Genomic DNA, 23,179 nt, shown 5'->3' with positions numbered 1-23,179 from the left:
AACCCGGTTGAACCGGTCGAACCATGAACCTCCGGAGAAGCCGGTTTGATCTCCGGTCCGGTTTTAAAAACATTGATATTTGGTTAGACAAAAAAGTTCCCAATTAAACAATTTAAATAATTCTTAGTAATGCTAATACACGAATAAGAATCCAAGTGGAGATGAGAAAAAGTTATAGCTAAAAAGTCCTAAAAAGCAATAGATTTTTATTATTATTTTGAATAAAGCAATTGAGTTTTTTTATACATATTTGATTAAACAAAAAAGCTCCCAATTAAACAATTTAAACAACTCTTAGTAATACTAATGCAATCAGTAATCACTCTAATCATTGATTTGTATAAATTTTGATTCCAAGTATAATTGTTGACCATTTCCATAAGAACATAAAAAACAAGATAATTACATATCTATGTCGGACACTACAGCATGCCTAACGTAAGCGTTGACGTAGCAAACGCGTTGAGAATTTAGGAAGTGTTTGTTTTTTTCTCATCCATATGTAGAAGATATTTTGTTAGGCGAAAATTCTTATGTGGCTGCTATTTGTCTAATGATTGACAAATATTATTAATAAATAAACAATATTTATTATTTTAGATTAAATTTAAAATATAACTGTAGAAAATACAAATATATTTATTTTAATAAAAAAATAAGATTACTAAAAGTGAATTAATATTAAATAAGTGTTTAGTTCAGCTTTTTGGTGGAGTTTTTAACTTTTACTTTTCAAAAAGTTCTATTAAAATATTTGTTGAAAATTTTCTACAAGCTTTTTGAAGCTTTATGAACCTCTAATGGAGCCTTTTTTTTCATAAAAAAAAAACAGCTGTTTTTTGAAAAACTTCATTTTGGAGCTTTTTGCCAACAACTGATAGTTTTTCCAATATTTTTAATAATTTAGACAAAACTACCCCTATTAGGATATATAGTTTTTTAATATATATATAGTTTTTTAAATTATTTTTAAATACTCTAATTATTTTTAAATTATCTAATATTATTTATTTATATTAAAAAAACTATAACTTAATTATTTTTTAAAATAAATCATAAATTATCAAAAACAAATATCTAAATAAATTTAAACTAAACATTCCTTCTTATAAAAAAATAACTTTTAATATTTTTATTGAATATTATATAATATAATATATTTATAAATTAATAAATAAAAATAAAAAATTGTGCCTTTTACGGTCATTTTATATATAAATAGCAACAACTAATCAAATATCATCAAACATGTATGGTCTATCAACTATTAGCTATCAGTCAACCGCTAACAGCTATCAGCAACAGCTCACAGCTCTCAGCTATAAGAAACAGTTGAACCAAACAGGCCCAACCAATACAAATTATAAAACTTCTTTAGACCTCCACATATATTTACATACGATTTATTTATATATAGGCAAAAGGCTCACCTTAACCCCTAAGGTGAGAGCGAAAGAATTAATAAGACACTAAAGTCGAAGGTTGCTCACTTTACCCCCAAACGTTATCCAAACTAGCTCAGATTGCACCACCGTTAGTTTGTTCCGTCAAACTGATGACGTGGCTTTTAGGGAAAAATTTCAAAAACATCCTTAATGTTTAAAATATTTACCAATTTTATATTTATGATTTTTTTAAACTATTTTCACCCTTTTTTTGATTTAAATATACATAATTAAATAATATTTAAAATTAAAATATTTATTGAAATAATAAAAAATTAAACACTTTGAAATATAATTAAACACTTCGAAATTCAATAAAACCAATCAAAATTCAATTTAAACCTAATTATAATTTACCCACCAGCCGAATACCACATTTGTGACTTTCGACGAAAAATATACCAATCAAAAAACAAAAAAAAAACAAAAAAAACAATATTTTATATTTTTTTTAATTTCAAAAACCGACCCACTCAAATAAGTGGGTCTGCTCATCTGAGCAGACCCACCGGAGCAGACCCACAGTGGTAGGTCTGCTCTATTTTAGAGCAGACCATGCACCATGGTGGGTATCCTCTAAAAAAAGAGCAGACCCACCAACGGTGGGTCAGCTCTAAAATAGAGCATACCCACCGGGGTGGATCTGCGTGGTGGTTTTTCGAAATTTAAAAAAATGATATTTTTTTTTTCAATATTTAGACGTTTTTTAGCGACGGATTGGTGGTCGTGTCTCCGATTAAAAATAAATTTGTATTCATAAGGAATAAATTATTATTTATTTAATTTTTGAATGGATTTTCCAGCGATCAGTTTGTTTAATTAGATTTCGATGTGTTTAATTGAGTTTTGATTGTTTAATAAATATTTTATTTTTAAATATTATTTAATTATTGATATTTAATGAAAAAGAGGGTGATAATGGTTAAAAAAAGTTATAAATATAAAATTTGGTAAATATTTTAAACATTAAGATTTTTTTTGAATTTTTTCAATACATACCACGTCATCATTTAACTGAAAAACACAGTGTTAAGTTTTTGGTGTGATCTGAGCCAGTTTGGACAACGTCAGGGGGCAAAGTAAGCAACCTTCGACTTTAGGATCTTATTAATTCTTTCGCTCTGACCTCAAGGACTAAAGTAAGCCTTTTACCTTATATATAATATGTATCATGTCTTTTATGAACAATGCTAATAATACTACACCATTGAATATATGCAAAAAAAAAATTGATGATTTCAATATAGGGTAGTTTAGAAAAATACCTAGAAAACTAAAAATATTTGCAAAATTTAACCCATAAACTGAAAGTTTGCAAACATACCTAAAAAATTTAAATATTTATTTTTTTACTCCGCAGTTTCAAAAAACAAAATTTGAAACCGTTTTACAAAACTTTTCGCATACAGTTTTAAATAGAGTTTCAAACCGTTTCAAAAAAAAACAATATTTGAAACTGTTTTATAAACCGTTTCAAAATCAGTTTATAATAGGGTTTCAAACAGTTTATAACGGTTTATTAAAAAATAATTTGAAACCGTTTTCAAAAACAGTTTCAAATAGAGTTTCAAACGGTTTCTAAAAAACAGTTTCAAATACAGTTTCAAACAGTTTACAGAGTATTTTTTTTAAATTTTCAGAGTCAAAAAATAAATTTTCAGAAAAAAAGGTAAAAAAATAAATTTTCAAAAACAGAGTATTTTTACAAATATTTTTAAAAAACGGAGTATTTTCTGCGATTTCCCTTCAATATATGCTAAATTCATCATGAAATTTTATATAATTCACTTTTATTTCACTTTTTTTTTATCAAATGTTGTACATTTAAACAAAAGTATTTATTTCATATATATGGAGTATTTTTGTGGACGAAATTTTAAAAAACGTCATCGTTTTGATTGACACGAAACGACGGTATTATATACCTAAAATGACTCCGTATGTACAAATTAAATTGTTAAAAAACAATTTAAATATAAAATATTTATTCAAAATTAAATGTTAAATGTATATATTGGACCTTCACATTTGGTTCGGTTTTGAATTTGGACCTCAATGAATTGTTTTTCGATAGAGGTACATAATGTTATAAAAAAAAATCACATCAGACACTCCGAACTTAAAATGCCACATGTCCGTTAGTGACTGGCCAATGTGACCTAATACGTCAGCGCTGAGTTGGCCAGTCACAAACGAACATGTGACATTTTAAGTTTAAAAAGTCTGATATAAATTATTTTATAACGTTAAGTGCCTCTATTGAAAAAAATGTTTATTAGGGTCCAAGTTTAAAACCGACCCAAATAAGAGGGTTACAGGGTGACATCCGTACATTTGGCCAAAATTAAATTAAATTAAATCTAATAGTTTAGGAACTTTAGGACGGATTTAGTTTTACATATACAAAAATTTTAATTAAATTTTAAAATTTATTAATATCATTTAAAAAGACAATAAAATAAAAGCAGAAATAAAATAGAAAAATTGATTAGTAACTGGAGAAGAAGGTTGGTGTGAGCATATAAAAGAAAGTCAACAATTGTAGGGGATGTGTAAATAACATTCAATAATATGTATTATAAATATCATTTACTATGTTCACAAATAATCTCATGGATTAAACATATGCATATACTTCTCACATCAGATAATAAATGATTTCCAAACTCAACACAACTATTTTTTTCTTTATTATAAATTTAAGTTTGAATACCAATAATTAATAACTATATTGTATAGAAGTAATGAAATAAAAAAATTATGGAATAAAAAGGACAAAATTATACAATAAAATTATATCTTAAATGGTATAAGCGCTAGACAGTAATTTACTAGATCGTGAGTTCGATTTCTCCCATAAACACTCTCTCTCCTCATTTATCATAAAAAAATTGTCTTTTTTGTAAAAAGAAATATAAATAGGAAACTAATTATTTTGTCAAATTTAATTTTTTAAAATAGTTAGACATTCCGATCTATCAATTGTATAAATTGCAATAAATATATAAAATTTTCACTTTAAATTTATTTTCGGTCACATAATTGTTATTTTTAAATTTAAAATCATTTCTAAACTTAAATAAAAAATAAATTATATCAAATAATTACTAATGGATATATTTGATAAAATGGTAAAAATTGTAAATATGAAAATGTCTTTTACGTTATAAATATAAAATTTGAAAAGCTCTTTAGAAAATAAAATTAAAATGATAAAAGAATTATAAATGGCAGATAAGTTTCATATAACCTTTTCTTTTGTTGTGATGGTGAAAGATTTTTATTTTTGACTTTGTTGCATGAGAAAACTCGGGCGCAATTGAAGGTTATGTTGTTATCCATGAAAACATACTGTACTAAGAGGAGAAATTCTTAGGTAGACTCAGTCCACCACGTCATCCATGGACTAATCCTATCACATAATGGCATGTCATTAAAATGATGGCAATCTTGTAATATTACTATTCAAATGTGTAAATAAGTAATACACAAATTTACAAGATTGCCATCATTTTAATGACGTGTCATTATGTTATAGGCTTAGTCTACGGATGACGTGCTGGACTCAGTCTACCTAAGAATCTCTCGTACTAAGAAATAATTTAATTACGCTTTTGAAGAATATCTCCAAAGATATAATAAACTCGTTTGATATTAAATTATCAAGAGAAAAAACAACAGGAAAAATATTTATATTTGATAACAACATATATCTAAACTAATCCAGCGACTAGAGTTTATAAAATGATAAACAAATAATGTTAAACTGTTTTTGATCGTGGCCAGAAAATCTAGAAGCAAAACATGTTGGACAGATTTTAAGGAAAAATAATTTAGAAGATATATGAATGAGAATAAGTCAAATACATGTAATTTATGATAAGCATTAAGAAAATAATCACGGAAAGTAAAAAGAAACTTGCACGATGTTGGTGGGGGTGGGGGGAATTTATTAGGCCATAAAGTGTTTTGGTCAATAAACACAGTACAAATGTGATATATAACTAATGTGGGATTAACGATTTTCACTTTTGAAAAACAAAACATATACTTACAACAATCTCCCACATATTTTAAAAGACACTAGCTGTATTAGTTTTTTTTGGTAAGCCCATCCGGTTTTGAAGGTTTCGCCCTAACTAATCCGGATCCGATCCGTGTCGCGCACCTGCCATGGTGGGTGAGTCTTCTAGTAGGAATTTTCTGCATTTACAAGGACTCGAACCCGAGACCTTACTTAAGCGATATCAAGCCGCTTCCCACTTGGAACAACTCCCATTGGTTGTATTAATTTATCTATCTATATAGATAATGCATTGGTTTTGGGGTCTTTTAGACTAAGAACAAAAATTTATACCTTACGGTAAACTAGTGGAGTTTTAAACTTCTATAAATTAAAAATATCTTTTATAAGTTAGAATTCTCAATAATCACGTTATACCTTTACAATTTCGTTGCTCAATGCGGTTGTGCTAAGATAGGCCGTGTACATTTCTAGTTATTTATGAGTGCTATAATGACTAACCACAAGTTTTATAGGACTGGTCCTATTCCACACTCATATAGGCAATCCCATCAATTTTATATAACAAGTATACATTACCATTCTTTAGTAAATATGAAATATTTGAAAGTTATTAAATCATCCTTATATTAGTTTCATTCTAGTGTAACTCACACCAAAATAATTGATGGATTAGTGAGCTTCACGACAGTTTAGACCTGTAAAATAAGGTAGATGGCTGATTGGATAGTGGATTTCCGATTACCTCTCCGATGCTTAAGTCATTGTTGAGTTTAAGAGAGAATATTTATATTTAAATTTAGTTGCATGTGTAGGCATACCTCGTCCCTTATATAGTGATGAGTAAAAACATGGTAGAGTTCTAAAAGGAAAGTGATTCCTTTTAGGAAGTTGAATTTGTATAGAAAAAGGATTTCTATTCAGCACGTTTCTCGTTTTAAAAATGAATTCTATTTAGGATTGAATCATAAATAGACACTACTAGAAAACAGTCTTTTACCAACATATATTTCCGTCGGTAAAAAACTAAAATCCGTTGCTAAATCAATTTTCCGTCGGTAAAAAGTTGAAATCCGTCGCTAAATCAAGATTTTTCTGTCGGCAATTTACTGTTTTCTAGTAGTGAGGGTAATCTTCTTGTATTGTAGTTTGACCCCGTATATGAGACTATCTAGATTTTCTATAATCTTTCTTATTCATCGCTGATATAGATTCAATCTCTTAATGAGATTCGTGTACAGATTTTGGTCTTCTTTAATTACCGAATCCTAAGGGATCCGATTGATATCTCTTTGGGCGAATGCGTGCTAACTTCATTTTTACGATGCCGGATCTCGTAGGATTCGGCCTTTGCCAATATGGTTCGTCGATCCTCTTTAACTTTGTGGTTTCATGGTTAGTCCTGAGGTAGGCTTCAGCGGGCGAGTTTTTATAGGACTCGATTTTGTTTATAGTTTGTGAAAATTGGATTACCATCATTAGTTCCCCCGCAAGTAAGCTATTTTCTGAGTATTTATGCATGTTTTTACGTTTAGCTTTTTCTCGTGCTTTTTTAGTTTTTGTGTTGATTCTCTTTAAATTTTGGCAAGTCTCTTTAGATTTTGGCAAGCCTCTTCCGATTCTGGCAAATCTCTTCAGATTTTTTATCATTTTATTATTTCAGCATGTGTCATCAAGGGATTTCAAATGTTTGACATATGTCAGCGTACTCGCCACATGTCCTTCATCTTTGGCATGTGTTTTGTGATTTTAACTTTTCAATTTCTTAACCGTAATCATTGTACTTTGAGATTTGTGCGTGGATAATTGTATAGATTTCATATTCTTCATCTTATTTATTTTCATTTCTTTTAATCTTTATTTCTCTAACTTACTCTCTCTAAATCTGCAACCTTGGGTTCTTATGTTTTTTAGATTTCTTACAGTTGTGTTATATTCTTCATTTAACTCAGCGTAGCTTCTTTACAGGTAATCTGTTGCTTTTAGTCTTATGATTCTATCGTTATTTTGATTTGTATGTGTTCTTCGTGTTCTTGAGAATTTCTTATTTTTGTTCTTTTATTTCGCTTTTTGATCCATTCATTTGGAAAAAAAATAATTCATTTTCCTGTTTATCCCTCTTTCTCCCCACAATTTTTAGAAATATCTAGTAAGGCGTGAAAGGTCCAAAGCACTTTAGATATTTTGAATGATACTCGTTGTTCGCTTTACGACGAACAAGTCCTTCATATTCGTATTAAGTTTGAATTTTTTTTGGGATACAGGGTTAAGAAACCAGGTCCTCTTTTTAGCCCTCTATATTATTCTGGTTCGCCGAACAAAATTGTCGTTTTTTAGAAGAATTTCCTAGCCGGTCTAAGGTATTCCTTATATCTTTTTATTTTTAATGTGTGTCGGACATTGAAAGTTTCATTTTGCTAGCTTCATCTTAATGCAATTTGCATTCTAGTTTATTTTGTAGAATTTTGTAGGATTCCGGGGCTGACCATTCTTTAAATGTATTTTGTTATTTTTGTTCTTTTTTAAAAATCGACAACATGTTTTTTTGTTAGGAGTACGCCTGGATGGTCTTCATTTAAATTGCCTCTACTAATGGACTGGATGTCTAAATTTTACTTGGTTAAACATAACTTTGCTTTTTCTAATTTTGAGGAAGAATTTATTTTTAAGTTATAACATTTATTCCTTCTCCCATGACTTTCGTCGGATATGGGCTTTAGGGCCCGGTTGGCTTGACATATTACAATTGTGCGTTTCGAGGCCAGAAATAAATTGGGTTTGACCCATTACAGCAGATGTTATGATTCTACAACTAAATACAAATTTGCGGGCCAAACGAGCCTAATTTTGAGTTCAAAGAAACTCAGAAACACAATAATAGAATCGAAATAATGGTTGGAGGATCTGAAAACCGTATTGGATCGTGGAATAGGCGGCGCCAAAGCATAGTGGTGCTGGCGCCGCTCCTTTTGATGGCGGCAGTTCGTCATTTTTTGGCAGTTTCATCGTCCGATTCGGATTTCATGCAACAACACTCAAAAATGATAAATTTGTACAAAAAATACACACTGAATTAAATTCTAAACATCTTAAACACTTCAAAACACCGTAAACATGTTTCTAAGAAGATATGGAGTCAAAAAATCATCAAGAACAATATTATGTCTAAGCTATGAATTTTACCTATAGATCAGATCTGCCATGTAAGTAGGACTAAAAACATGTCAATGACTTATAAAATAGCACAGATCTAAGCTAATCATGGCATAAATATAAATCATGACAATTTTGATAGTTTAATGGCAGTTTAAGCAGTTAAAACAACTTATCTTAAAGATCTAACATGTAGACATGTACAACAATGATAAAGGTGAATATAGGGTCCTTAAAAATACCGTTCTGAGTCCTTGGCTCGTTTTCTAATGATCCAGATGTGGAATCCAGCTTCAAAGCAGTGCGTAGCTGTTGGATTTAAACCACAAGTATACGGTATCACAACAAATGGTATATTCGCAAGACGAATATCGATCCCAGAAGGAAAATTTGACTCAACACACCGATTTCACTTTGTAACTTTCATTTGTTTAGCAATAGATTTTTGAAAACGTTAAATGACTAATTAAAAAAACTAGGCGAATTAAATTAATCAACTAACAATTAATTCAAACTAACAAATTAACAACTAAGGATAAAGTAAATATAAAACAATAAAGGTCTAAAACAAATACGTTTAACAGTTCAAGGGTTGAAATTTCAAGCAATATTATAATTGAGAAATATAGTTTTTTTAGTGTGCTAATCAAGAGTCGAGTCGTTTTAAACCACCTAATCCCGCTCTCTCAAGTCTCAAGGAAAGGTAAAAATACAACCTAATTAATTAATTGGCATCTAACTCGCTCTCATGATATCTAATCCCAACTTAATTAACCTAGAATCATTTATTAAGCACACTCAAAGACTATCTAAAATTTAATCCGCTCTCACAAAATTATATTTTACGCAATTAATTACTTAGGTCTATTTGATTAACAATCTCTCAATTAATTACCCAAATACATATCAAAGATTATATGATTAAACTAATTCTAGCATTAATCCCAATAATCAAAACATGAAATTGAATACTAATCTAACCTTAATCAATCATATAATCAAATGTCAATCCATAAAAACCCACAAACTTGGGGTTTAGCCAATCATATTACCAACAACATTAAAAAGATAATAATAAACAATAAACATAATTAGACAATAAATACCTTAAATTGTAAATGGGAATAATATTTTCAAATAAGAAGATAAATCTTCATTTATAATAATAAACTTCAACTTGTTCAAGAACAATAATAATTTAAAAAGCCGGAAATTCTCTAAGATTATTAAAAATGGTAAAAAGAAGGCTAGCATAGTGTCTCTCTCCAAGTCCCTTACAAAACGGTATCTATATGATATCTAAAATGAGAAATAAAACTACCAAAACCATAATTTAATTTTTAGGAGCCCAAAACACCAAAATGGGCCTAAACAAAACAAAATAAGCCCAGACCTGAAAATAGGCCTCGTTCGACCGAACAAGACAAGTGAAAATACCTACTGCCTATTTTGAGGGAGTAGTTCAATCGAACCGGTCACATGGTTCAATCGAACTATGACCTGGTTTGGTAGGACAATTTTTCTACTCTCCAAATCTTGATTCGCTTCATCCCGCTATCACTCGATGCTCCGAAATGCTCCCAAAATACACCGATTAAGCTCCAAATGCTCCGCTACTATTCCTACAAAGCTCAATCACAAAATAGGCATAGAATACTAAAAAATGTGCTATTAAATACGATAATGGAACCAAAATGCTTTACGGGAATAGGAGTAATTTTACTCCTATCAGATCGCGGTGTTCTTAATTAATTAGAGCGTACTAAGCTCGATTATGGAGTATAATTGACTGATGTGTGTGCGCGTGTTGGGGGGGGTAGAGTTCGGCCACCCCTAAATTCCTAGGACTAGGTGTTGCAATTTTTATGTTTGTGGTCCGACCGGACGACCCCTTGATAGGCTGTCCTAAAACCCTATTTATATGTAATTTAGGGAGACATAAGGTTTACTAGGAGTTCGTATTACATCAGAAATATGATAGTGTGTGGAGTGATATCTTTAGAAATGTAATTAGGATTAAATTTAACATTCATCTTATTAATTTACTAGTTAAATTAAGAGTACTAAGCAAAAGGGATCTAAAAGTTCATTTTGGTGCCCAAAAGTATTAAAAGAGATTTTTAGGACCCTAAAAATTTGTGTATGGTTAATTTAGCCAGTCAATTTTGTAAATTGGCCCATAAACTTCAAAAATATTGCAATTAACCCAATTTTTTAAACCTAGACTACAACTTATTTGAATTGTTATAGGCTATTTACGACTAATTACGTTTTTATCCTTCAAGTTCACAATTGTGCACTGATAATGCCTTTTCGAATTCAAACAAACGGATCGATAGCTCATCACCCGGACAAATTTCTCTGAAAATCAACATTAGATGTTTCAGAGAAATTTCTTATGTTTGTAACTATTTCGATATTTTAATGAAGAGTTCTGTGACTTTTAAAAAACAGTAGTTGAATTATAAACAATTACAAAATAGTTAACGAATTATAATTTTTTTACAAAACAGCTAGGAAAGCTATAAAAGTTACAAAGCAGTGACCGAACTATTAGTTTTTTACAAAACGGTTACCAACTTTTTTTATTACTATAAATGTTTTCTTGTCCATAATATAAAATGGTAACCTTTTTATAAAAAAAAAAAATAATTCGGTAACTTTTTTATTTTACTTTTTATGCTTTGAAAACTATTTTTTAAAACAACTATAATACCATAATTATTTTATAATTTTTTGTATAATTTAATGACCTCAAATATATTTAACCAATTATTTTATTTTATAAAATTAATGCACGAGTATGTCTAAATTATCTTTTAGAGATATTTTTCCTCGAGGACCTTTTAGAGATATATTAAGAAAAACATTTAGCCTTTATGTTTTTTGTTCATGGACGCATTATCAGTGCCCGAAAATTATCCCCTGGTGAAGGAATAAGACTTAAGTGGCAATATACCCCCTAAACTTGTAAGCAATGGACAATTAACACATAAATTAACTTTGTGGGCAATTTGCCTCCTCAATTTGTAAGTTAATTATCTCTTAAATTGGCAATTTGCCCCCTTAACTTGTAAGTAAATTTGCCAAAATGAGCTAATTGTACATAATCACCAAGTTCGTGTACTGATTTGCCAACAAAGTTAATTTATGTGCTAATTGCCCATTGCTTACAAGTTGAAGGGGCAAATTGCTACTTAAGTCGAAGAAATAATGAGAGCATAGTTTGATTGTTGCTCTAATTTGAAAAGCGGCTTTAGATTATCTCAATAGAAAAGGAGCAACGCCTCAGGACAATGATTCGATGATTGGGTATTGAAGAAAAGTTATTTGCTGATGCATTCAACAAGAAAATGTGTCATTTTAATACTATATATTTGGGTATTCAAGAAGAGTCTTCTTCATTTCAAACTGTCAAATACTGTAATTTTTATTCTCTCTAATATACCTTTGCGTCGGAAATACCTATTCTAAGTTATCTCTTATACACACAATGCAAATTCTTATTGAATTTATCAAATAGTGAGCCGAAACGGATTGAAGCGCGGTATTTGTTTGTGTCGATCCATTTCATTGATATGATTAGAGCTAACATGAACACAATTCATATATTAAATTAACCTGTTAACACGAACATGACATGGAAATTGAATGGTTTATATATCCATATCAACTCATGTAACCTATTTGAGTTGTGTCATAAATAAGTGGAACATATTCGTGTGCAAACATACGAAACGATACATTTTAAATCGTTCCGTAATTTAAATTATACCTTTTATGATGTGAACATTCTTAGTTGTGTCATAAATAAGTGGAACATATTCGTGTGACAACATACGACACGATACATTTTAAATCGTTCCGTAATTTAAATTATACCTTTTATGATGTGAACATTCTTACTTTCAGCCCTAATTTGTCAATTTTTCTAATTAGTCAAATTGTGTTTCGGGTGTAATAATATGAGACTTTGACATTTTCTGGAATATCAATTTTTTCTATAGTTTGTTTCAAAATAGTATACTATAACTTTAATTTGTATCATTTTAATAGCATTACCTTTATTTTTGTTTTATTATTATCATTTTAAAAAATTTGAAACTGACGTGACATCATGTAATTGTAACGCCTCATCGGTCAAATACCCAATTTGATCGCCACGTCAGCTTTAGATGACCTAAAAATGGTTGAATAACCTTATTTGAAACAAAAAAGAAAGAAATGGTATTAAATTGATACAAATTAAAGTTGTGGTACTATTTTTGAAACAAGGTGTAAAGAATTGGTACTATTTTGACTAATAACCCACATTTCCCTTCTGTGGTGGATTTAGTGATCATCTTGGCTATAATGGCTATACAAATATGCATCAAATATCACATTGATCACTTAATCATCATAAATTAAGGATTGAAAATTTCAAAAATATGACACTATTGAATTCTATTCCCTTGTCATTATTTCTTACCCTTTTACTCCTAGTTTGGTCTGCTGCTTCAAATTCAATTGATCAGAATTTTTCAGAATGTTTTTCCTCTCATTCACAGAATACCAAGCCAATTTCACTAGTTCTCCTGACAAACAACAGTTCTAATTACTCACATGTCTTGCAATCATCCATCCGAAACCTCAGATTTTCAAATACCTCATCGCTAAAACCCGAATTCATTATCACCCCATTTCATGAATCTCACATTCAAGCAGCCGTAATCTGTGCCAAGGCATACAATATTCTTATAAAAATACGAAGCGGAGGTCATGATTACGAAGGCCTTTCTTACGTTTCTGATGAGAAATTTGTACTAATTGATCTTGCCAATTTGCGATCCATCAATATCGACATAGAAAATGAGAGCGCATGGGTTGATTCTGGCGCAACTCTCGGAGAATTTTATTACAAGATCGCAAAGAAAAGTAATGTCTATGGCTTCCCTGCTGGTAGCTGTCCTACTGTTGGTGTTGGTGGACATATCAGTGGAGGTGGATTCGGAACGATATTTAGAAAATACGGATTAGCTGCTGATACTGTTATTGATGCTAAAATAGTCGATGTTAACGGGAAAATTCTAGACAGAAAATTGATGGGAGAAGATCTTTTCTGGGCGATTAGAGGAGGAGGAGGCGCGAGCTTTGCGATAATCTTTTCCTGGAAAGTGTGGTTGGTTTCAGTTCCTCAAGTTGTAACAGTTTTCAGAACTGCAAAAACCTTGGAACAAGGTGCAGGTAAGCTTCTTCAGAAATGGCAAACGGTTGGTTATCAGCTTCCTGAAGAACTTTTTCTCCATGCTGTTACAGAAATGGTGACAACAAGCTTGAACGGAACTCGCAATCGAACAATTCAAGTCTCGTTTCACGCATTGTATCTTGGAAGAAAAGCCGAGAGGCTTCTCCCTTTGATGCAATCTGAATTTCCTGAACTTGGAATTACAGGCGAAAATTGCAGGGAAATGACTTGGATTCAATCGGTGCTCTACTTTGCAGGTTTCTCCATAAATGAATCGTTAGACGTTCTGCTCAACCGGACAGCACAATTCAAGGGCTATTTCAAAGCAAAATCAGATTATGTACAAGAACCAATTTCAGAAACAGGACTATCAGGACTATACCAAAGACTCGTGGAATCAGGAACGTCGACATTGCTAATCCTGACACCTTACGGAGGGAGAATGAACGAGATTTCAGAATCAGAAATACCATTTCCTCACAGAAAAGGAAACTTGTACAAAATCCAATACATAATAACTTGGGACTTGGAGGAGGAAACAGAGCGGAATATTGAATGGATGAGAGATTTGTATTCCTACATGGCGGATTATGTTTCGAAGACGCCTCGAGCTGCTTACATGAACTATAGGGATCTTGATTTGGGGAGGAACAAGAAGAATGGAAATAGTAGCTTTGCAGAGGCTAGTGTTTGGGGTTTGAAGTATTTCAAGAATAATTTTAAGAGACTGGTAACTGTAAAGACTGCAACAGATCCTTCCAACTTCTTCAGGAATGAACAAAGCATCCCATTATTTTCATCAATGAAGAACAGAAGCTACTAATTGAACTACAAGTATATTTAAAATTACTTTGCATTAATCCTTCATACTACAAATATTCATATTAATTACCCTATGTATCAGATTTTAATTTTCAAGAAATTACTTTGACAACTCTTTATTTTTTTGGTATCAAGTTATCGCTTTATTGCATTTGGTGACCAAAAATTAGTTTTATTATAGTTATGAAAACTTTTAATTTCATTTAAATATATAGAAGTTTTCAGGCCAAAATGTACTCATGACAACTGGATATTCTCACGTGGTAATCATTTTTTATTTAAGTTTTCGTAGAAACATATCACATATGCATAATTTTATCTCAACGAAATTTTTTTAGGACAAAATTATGCATACAACAAGTTTTCAAACCAAAAGATGTAAAACAGGCCAAGACATGTTATTTTTTTTTTGCAAACATCCTTTTGAAATTAAATAAAATTTTAATAATCAAATTGAAAAGTAATCAGTTTAGTAACCGAAATGAAATAAATTAAAGTTTAATAACCAAAATACAAAGAAAACAATAGTTTGGATACTCATAGGATCAATATATATTTTTGATGATATAAATAACAGGCAATTCAAGAGATTGACTACGAAAAAATTTAAAATCATATCATATCATATCATTTTGATTTTCTTTTCTTTGAAATTAATTAGGCCAGAGGTGGAATACTCTGTTCATGCTTAAAAAAATTATGCGGATCAACCATAGCCTTCACCTTGGTCAACCTTAAGAAATTGTTCTTAAAATACTTATGCCCACAAATTACAGCTTCTCTAGTACTTGTGAGATTGCTTGGATTGCTTCCAATGTCAAGATCTCTATAGTTCAGGTATGCTTCCCTTGGATCCTTACTAACATATGGAGCCATTGATTCATACATTTCTCTTAAAGAATTTATTTTCTTTTCTATAATCCCTTCATCTTTCCACACTAAACCATACTGAATTAGGGCTATGTATCCATTTCTATGCGGAAATGGCGTCGCGGTTTCTGAGATCTCACTCATTTTTCCTCCGTAAGGGTTAAATTGCATCCAGAATTTACCTACTTTGAGCATCAGTTTCCATATCTCATCTATACTTGACTTTGGAATTATTTGTTTTACATAGTCTGATTTACCTTTGTAATAGGTGTGATCTGGCTTTGTTGGCCTATTGAGCAATACTTCAATGGATGTTCCGTTAGGGAAATCCGCCCAGAAAAGCGTCGACTCTATCCACTTCATTTCGTGACAATCCTGTCGTTGTAACCCTAATTCAGGAAATTTGTTATTCATCAATGGAATAAGTTTATCAGTTTTTCCAAGAAACTGCCCTATGAAAAATACTTTAATGCTAACATTTGTAGATATTGGCATTGCTCTTATGAATAGATCATTGTCTATTTCAGGAGCAATTTGTTGCCATTTATAGAAGATATCGGTTGCTCCTTCATCCAATGTTCTTCCAACCCGAAACACAGTCACCGGGTTAGGAACTTGAACCAGATTGATCTTCCAGGAAAGAATAACTCCGAAGCTTGCTCCGCCACCTCCTCTTATCGCCCAAAATAAATCCTCTCCCATTGATGCTCTATCCATGATTCTCCCGTTGACATCAACTATTTTCGCGTCAACCATATTGTCGACGGACAATCCATATTTTCTCATCATGTTTCCGTATCCTCCTCCGCTAAAGTGACCGCCTATACCAACAGTAGGGCCAACTCCGGCGGGAAAAGCCAGAGTATCGTTGCTTTGGTTCGCAATTTTATAATATAGTTCACCTAGAGTCGCACCAGATTCAACCCATGCGTAGCCTTGATCTACTCGAACATCGATTTTTCTAAGATTGAACATATCAAGGACAATAAACGGCACTTGAGATGTATACGAAAGACCTTCGTAATCATGTCCACCACTCCGAATTCGGATCTGCAAGTCATGAGACTTGGCGCAAAGAATTGTTGCTTGGACATGAGATTCATGCTTTGCAGCTACAATAGCAAGCGGTCTTGGGGTTGTAGGGGTTAAAAATCTAAGATTTTTGATGTAAGCTTGTAGTGTAGAATTGAATAAAGAATTTGTAGGAAGAAAAATTGTTTCAGAAATAGGGTAAGAGGGACGGATATGATTGGGTAGGCATTGGAGAAAATTGTCTAGGGCTGAATTTGAACTTGCCAAAGAAACTGAATACAAAAGTATCAAAAATACTGAGATTGTTATAGAATATTTCTTCATTTTAAGCTCATGTAAATGCTTTATTTTTCATATTTTGGGATTTAAATATATAGACCATGAACAATCCAAATTTGTTAGCAGGGATTTAACTGCCATTGCTTAATTACGATTGATGATGGATATGAGGCTATTCATAGGAATAATCTATTGCTTAGATATTGAGATTTTGTGATTTTATAACTTTACTAGTAAGGTTATTGACATAATTGGAAGCACACAAAATATTCTAATTGCATATCTAGCTAATTTGGTAATAACATATTTATTTTTTAGCAAAATATGTTATCAAATCTAAAGGCATTTATATTTGTTGTCTGAATTATTGATAGGGCTCGCAATATGCGACACAACTGTTTATATAACATTATACGAAGTTAAGCGGTTTCGAGATTTAAATGGGTTCGGATTATAAACAGTTCAACCCATTTATAACATTATTAAATAACAATTGGTGAAATCCGTCTAATCCGTCTAAGACATTTAAACTCTTTCATTAATTATGTTTTTTTATTCAATTTTATTAATTATGTTAATTAATTAAATTATTAAATATGATTAAATGTAATCATATAATACTTATAATTTATTAATTGTTATTTTTTGTATTAAAATTTATGGTTATTTCAAAAGTTTGTTGCTTGATTATACTCATTTAAGAAAAGAATGTGTTAAATAGGTTATGGATAAAATGTTACACAGATTAAACATGTGATTTATTATGATCTTTTTTAATAAACGGGTTAGACAATTAAATACGTGTTGACCCATTTAATAAAGGTGTCGTGTTTGATTTTGATATTTTCACGAGAATTTTTTAGGTAGACTCAGTCCATCACGTCATCCTTATACTAAATCTATCACATAATATATGACACGTCATTAAAATGATAACAATCTTGTAATATTACTATTCCAATGTGTAAATAAATAATAAATGAATTTAGAAAATTAATTACCATCATTTTAATGACGTGTCATTATGTAATAGACTTAGTTCACGGATGATGTGGTGGATTGAGTCTATCTAAAAAAACTTATATTTCAACACGTTTTGTTAAACGGATCGTTTTTGGCTGATAAAATCTATCTATTTTTAGAGAATTTTTTACATAAACTCACTCCACCACGTTATCCATAGACTAAACCTATTACATAATAGCATGTCATTAAAATAGTGGCATTATCGTAATATTATAATTCAACGGTGTAAAAAAGTAATAAAAAAATTACGATAGTGCCAGTATTTTAATGACGTGTCAAAATGTTATAGGCTAGCCCACGGATGACGTGGTATACTTTAATCTATTTAAAAATCTCTCCTATGTTTAAATGGATGAGAATTTTTTATGTAGACTCAGTCCAACACGTCATCCGTGAATTAAGCCAATCATATCATAACACTTCATTAAAATGAGGGTATTCTCGTAATTTCATTTGTTATTTGCATACACTTTTAAATAATGATATTACAAGAATACTCTCATTTTAATAAGGTGTTATGATATAATTGGTTTAATTTACTGATGACGTGGTGAACTGAGTCTACCTAAGAATTTCGACTTAAGTAGCAATTTGTCCCCTTAACTTGTAAGCAATGGGCAATTAACACATAAATTAACTTTGTGGGCAAATTAGTCATGAATTTGCATATTATGGGCAATTAGCCCCATTTTGGCAATTTGCCCCATAAACTTGTAAATTATTTGTCCCTAAATTGACAATTTGCCCCATAAAATTTTAAACTAATTTTTTAAAACGGGGCGAATTGCCTATAATATACAAGTTCATGACTAATTTGCCCATAAAATTAATTTATGTGTTAATTGCCCATTTTTTACAAGTTAAGAGGGCAAATTGCTACTTAAGTCTAAAAATTTCTCTCTTAAATGGATACCTAACACATTTATGACACAGTGATAAAGAAAATTGTGAGCGGTTAACCCAGGTCACAACGGTAACTTCCTTAAACAACCAACAGCTAGAAAATCTGCTTTTATGGGAAGTAATAACATTTCAACTAATGTTATGGTATGTTTAGCAATATCTTTGGGCAAGAATCAAACTGGATCTGCTGCTATCTCTAATACTAATTCAGTAGTTTCAATTACTGTACGATACTTTAAAAAACCCCAATATTGTAGTTCTTTTCGGTCCTATCCTGAAAAAACTTGTCAATTGTAGTTTATTTCACATTTTATCATTTTAATTGTATCTTTAAATATTAAATTGACATTTTTTTCATTTGAAAAAATTTTCAAAAACGTTCTCCATGTATAACATATATTAATTGTACATGTTTAAAATTTATTTAGATTTAGTTAAATTAATTAAGAATTTAAATTAAGTTTTAATTTGATTATGATTTGTAGTTAATTTTTAAAAATAAAGGACTTATTTGTATTTTTTTGAATGGAAATAAATTTAATTTTATCTTTAAACATGGTTAATTGAATGATTTCTTCATTTAAGTAAAAAGTTGACAAAAATTAAAAAATTAGAGTACAATTGAAACGATAAAATGCGAAATAGTAAAATTGACAAATTTTCAACGGTAGGATAGGATCGAAAAGGGGCTATAAGGTCGGGGTTGTTTTGAGGCATTAGGCCTTTCCCATTTATTCCTGATTGTACCTCTTGCAACATAAAAAAAATGAGAATTACGCTTAGTCTTGAAAAATCTCATTGTACGGCCATAACCTATCAAGCACACCAATCAATCAATTATCATGGCCACACCTCTTCTCATATATTCTCAGGCAGAGCAAGAATACTCAATTCAAAACTTGCATAAATATTCTAATCTAATCTCGTTAAAACTCGACAATACAAACTACTTGCTTGGTGATAACAGATGGAGCCTTTTATTAAACGTATCAGCATGGCCCATGATCTCATCGAGGGCAGTGAACCATCCGAATAAATCACAATTGATGACAGAAAAATGGAACCAAATCCTAATTATCTCGTACGGAAAAGAAACAACTGTCTCCTAATTGCATTTGTATTGATAAACATTAACACTAGGGTCGTAGCCTCATTAGAAAATGTTGGCTCTACTAAAAGGGTGTGGAAATCAATTGAACAATAGATTCTTTCCACCACATTAGAAAAAGAAATGCTGTTGAATCATACGTTGATGTTGTTGAAAAAGAGAGTGGATCCCCTCAAGTCTCAATTTCCCTCTATTGCCTTTCCATTGATGAATATATTGAGAAAGTTAAAAGTTTATATGGAAGCCTTGTTTCCATCAGGAAGGCCATTAGTGAAACAACAAAGGTGTTTCAGTTAGCTAGAGGTCTTGGACATGCCGCTTCTCTACCAATTTCAGGTTTCTTCAAGACTAGGTCACCTTTTTTGAAGCTTCGTTCTTTAACTTTGGGATTGTGATATCTGGTCATCTGTCTGCAATATGCTTCTACTCTATTTGCTTCCTGGTGCCTTCTTTTTTCCAACATGTCTATACACAATCTCAAGGACTCTCTATTATTTTCTGAGTTTGGGACTTGGACTCTAAGAGTTTGCATCCCCAATTCCACAGGAGGACTGATTCTGTTCCATATGTGATACGAAAGGGTGTTTCTCTAGTTGCCTTCCTTCGGGTTGTGCAATTAGCCCAAATGACATAATATAATTCATCGACCCATCTCATTTTCAATTCATCTAGCCTCTTCTTTATTTTAGTGATAAGAGTGCGATTAGTTATTTTTGTGAGACCATTTGTTTGTGGACAGGCCACAAAAGTGAATTTCATGTTGATTCCTAATCTTGTGCAATAGTCTCTGAATTTGTAGTATTTAAATCGCTTTCCGTTGTCTGTGACTAGGGAGTATGGTACACCGAACCTATTGTTTGTTAGTGTCCTCTATCTAGACAGTCATCAAATAATTAAAACTAAATTCAAAGCGTACCTTCTTATGACTTCCTTTGTTAGGAACTGTTGTATTTTTTCCGTTGTAATGGTGCTCAATTATTGAACTTCGACCCACTTGGTGAAGAGATCTACTACAACCACGATGAATTTAACTTGTCCTTTTCCTGGAGGCAATGGTCCCAGAATGTCTACTCCCCAAGTCATGATGGGCCATGGATTGCCAATGGCGGACTAATGTGTTTGTAATACCCCAAAATAATTAATTAGCTAATTGGACCACGTGTCCAGTTTTGATTCGCCAGAGTGGCGATATCAGAAGAATTTCTGAAAGAGATAAAGTAAATATATTTCCAGTAGGTCGGTTTTGAGAAACTAATTATGCGAAATTTAGGTTATATTTCAATTCTAAAATTAGAATTGGAATTAAAAGGAAAAATGTCAAGAAAAGTCCAAAATAAAGTACAGGGACCAAAGTGGTAATTTAGCCACTTTGTGTCGAGAATAGAAATATTGGATTTTGACGGGAAAGTGCTAATATCGAGCTTCGTATTATTTATCGGATATAAATAATACGTATAAGTTGTAATAAAAAGATTTAACGATTTAGTTATGGACTAAATCGTACGAAAGAAAAGTTTAAAGGATAAATGATAATAAACAAAAAGAACAAGGATCAAAGTGACACTTTAGCCATTCAATATAAGAAAGAAAGATTGAATCAGAGGAACAGAAGGAAGCTTCGAGAGAAATTGAGAGAAATCGCCGAATACGATCGTTTCGCCGCCGTTTCTCCGTTCGACGTCCGATTCGCGTGATTTTCGCGGCAATCTCTTCGGAATTCAGTCCCCTATCTTTCCCGAGCATTAAAGCAAGGTAAGTTGAACGTTTTCATGGTGATAAATGGATAATAGTTGGCTGTTTTACGTTGTGCCGTTTCGGTTCGAATCGAATTCACGTAAAACATGTTAAAATTGATGTTTTTGAACGTTTTGGAGTTGGGTTTTAAGGTTTAGGCGTATTTAAGCATGTCGGGATGGTTTTGGATGGATTACGGTGTAAAAATCGACGTTTGAGGACTGAAAACGGGTGCCCCACGTCGTGAGACATTGTCTCACGACGTGAGACACGTCTCGCGACGCGAGGCCAAGTCTCATGACGTGAGACCTTCTCTCACGTCGTGAGACCTTCTCTCACGACGTGAGAGAAGCTAGGCACGATGTGCCTAGCCGTCGCCGACCCCCGTTGGTCATGTTGAGGTCCGACACGACCTAGCTCGACCCATAAACGTTATGTGGACTCCGAAAACATATGAAACGAGCAACAAACTTAACGATTAGTAATATATCTCGAAAGGTGTTAAACGTATATGGGATATTGATTAACGCTTAACAAGCTATGAATCGTTTTACAAAGTAAAAGAATGATAACTTAGGGTTTAAGTTTATAAGGTTCACTTTTAGGTACTAAACGCGTATTTGACTTATTAATGTGTCAGACGCGTCAGCAAGCAGTGAGGGCACCAGACGAGGTCTAGTGCGAGCATATCATTACATAAATCACTTCATTGATTGGATAGCGGTCACTGTGAGTTGCACTTTACTTTCGTGTATTATATATTAAAGTTATTTTATATAGATATATATACTGTTTACACGCATCGCATTATATATATAATTGTTTGAAATGTTATATGTTTTATTAGTTTCTATATATGAGAACTAGTATGCGATCCGAAGAAACTAGCTACCTATTGGGTGTCAATAGGCTGTGTGATCACCAGTATCGAGTCAGTCTAGTATGTTTGCATTTGAGAAATGACTTGACACAGCTGGGAGCTGTTGATGAATATGATATTTACGATTGGGTTATGATTTCGATACGCAGAGTGAACTTGGCTACGGTGTAGCCTGGAAGTCCCCGTATCTAGTGGCTGGGCCACCAGCGAGTTGGACTCGCAATTGATATTTACGATTGGGTTAAATGATATATGATTATTCGAGAGATGTGTCGCATGCTAGGATATTAGTTTCGTACGGATCAAATACCTGTTTATATGTTTTATATTATTGTTTTATTGAGATGCGATGCTATGTTTTTATAATAATACCGTTAGTAAATGCAAACTCACTCAGTATTTTCCCAAATACTGACCCCTCACCTTTGATGTTTTCAGGTACTTAGTATGTGGACCTAGCTAGAGGCCAATTTTGAAGTCCAGAAGTCAGCTGTGTATGTGTAGTATCTGACTTCTGTGAATGCTGCAGTAGTGGTCCCGCGTTGACAGAGTCGTAGCCTAGACAGCAGTACACATTGAGTGTACATATTACTTGCTGTCCAGTTTATATGTTTTTGTAGGCTACGTGTTTTATATGTTGTGCACGGCACTAGGTGCCAGTAATATGTTGGATACA

The 23,179-nt window shown here is 31.8% G+C and overlaps 1 protein-coding gene and 1 pseudogene across 1 annotated transcript; one reads left to right on the top strand and one right to left on the bottom strand.

The window, feature by feature from the left end:
* The first annotated feature begins 13,052 nt into the window (after positions 1-13,052).
* LOC126672709 (tetrahydroberberine oxidase-like) lies at positions 13,053-14,672 on the top strand. Its single transcript, XM_050366664.1, has one exon. The coding sequence runs from the start codon at positions 13,053-13,055 to the stop codon at positions 14,670-14,672; it is 1,620 nt and encodes a 539-aa protein (XP_050222621.1).
* A 626-nt stretch (positions 14,673-15,298) lies between these two features.
* On the bottom strand, positions 15,299-16,897 carry LOC126672708 (berberine bridge enzyme-like 17; annotated as a pseudogene).
* Between the last annotated feature and the right edge of the window lie 6,282 nt (positions 16,898-23,179).

The sequence above is a fragment of the Mercurialis annua genome, linkage group LG3, assembly GCF_937616625.2.
Source record: "Mercurialis annua linkage group LG3, ddMerAnnu1.2, whole genome shotgun sequence".
In the NCBI taxonomy this organism is placed as follows: Eukaryota; Viridiplantae; Streptophyta; class Magnoliopsida; order Malpighiales; family Euphorbiaceae; genus Mercurialis; species Mercurialis annua.
This window is presented reverse-complemented; position numbering and strand designations above follow the sequence as displayed.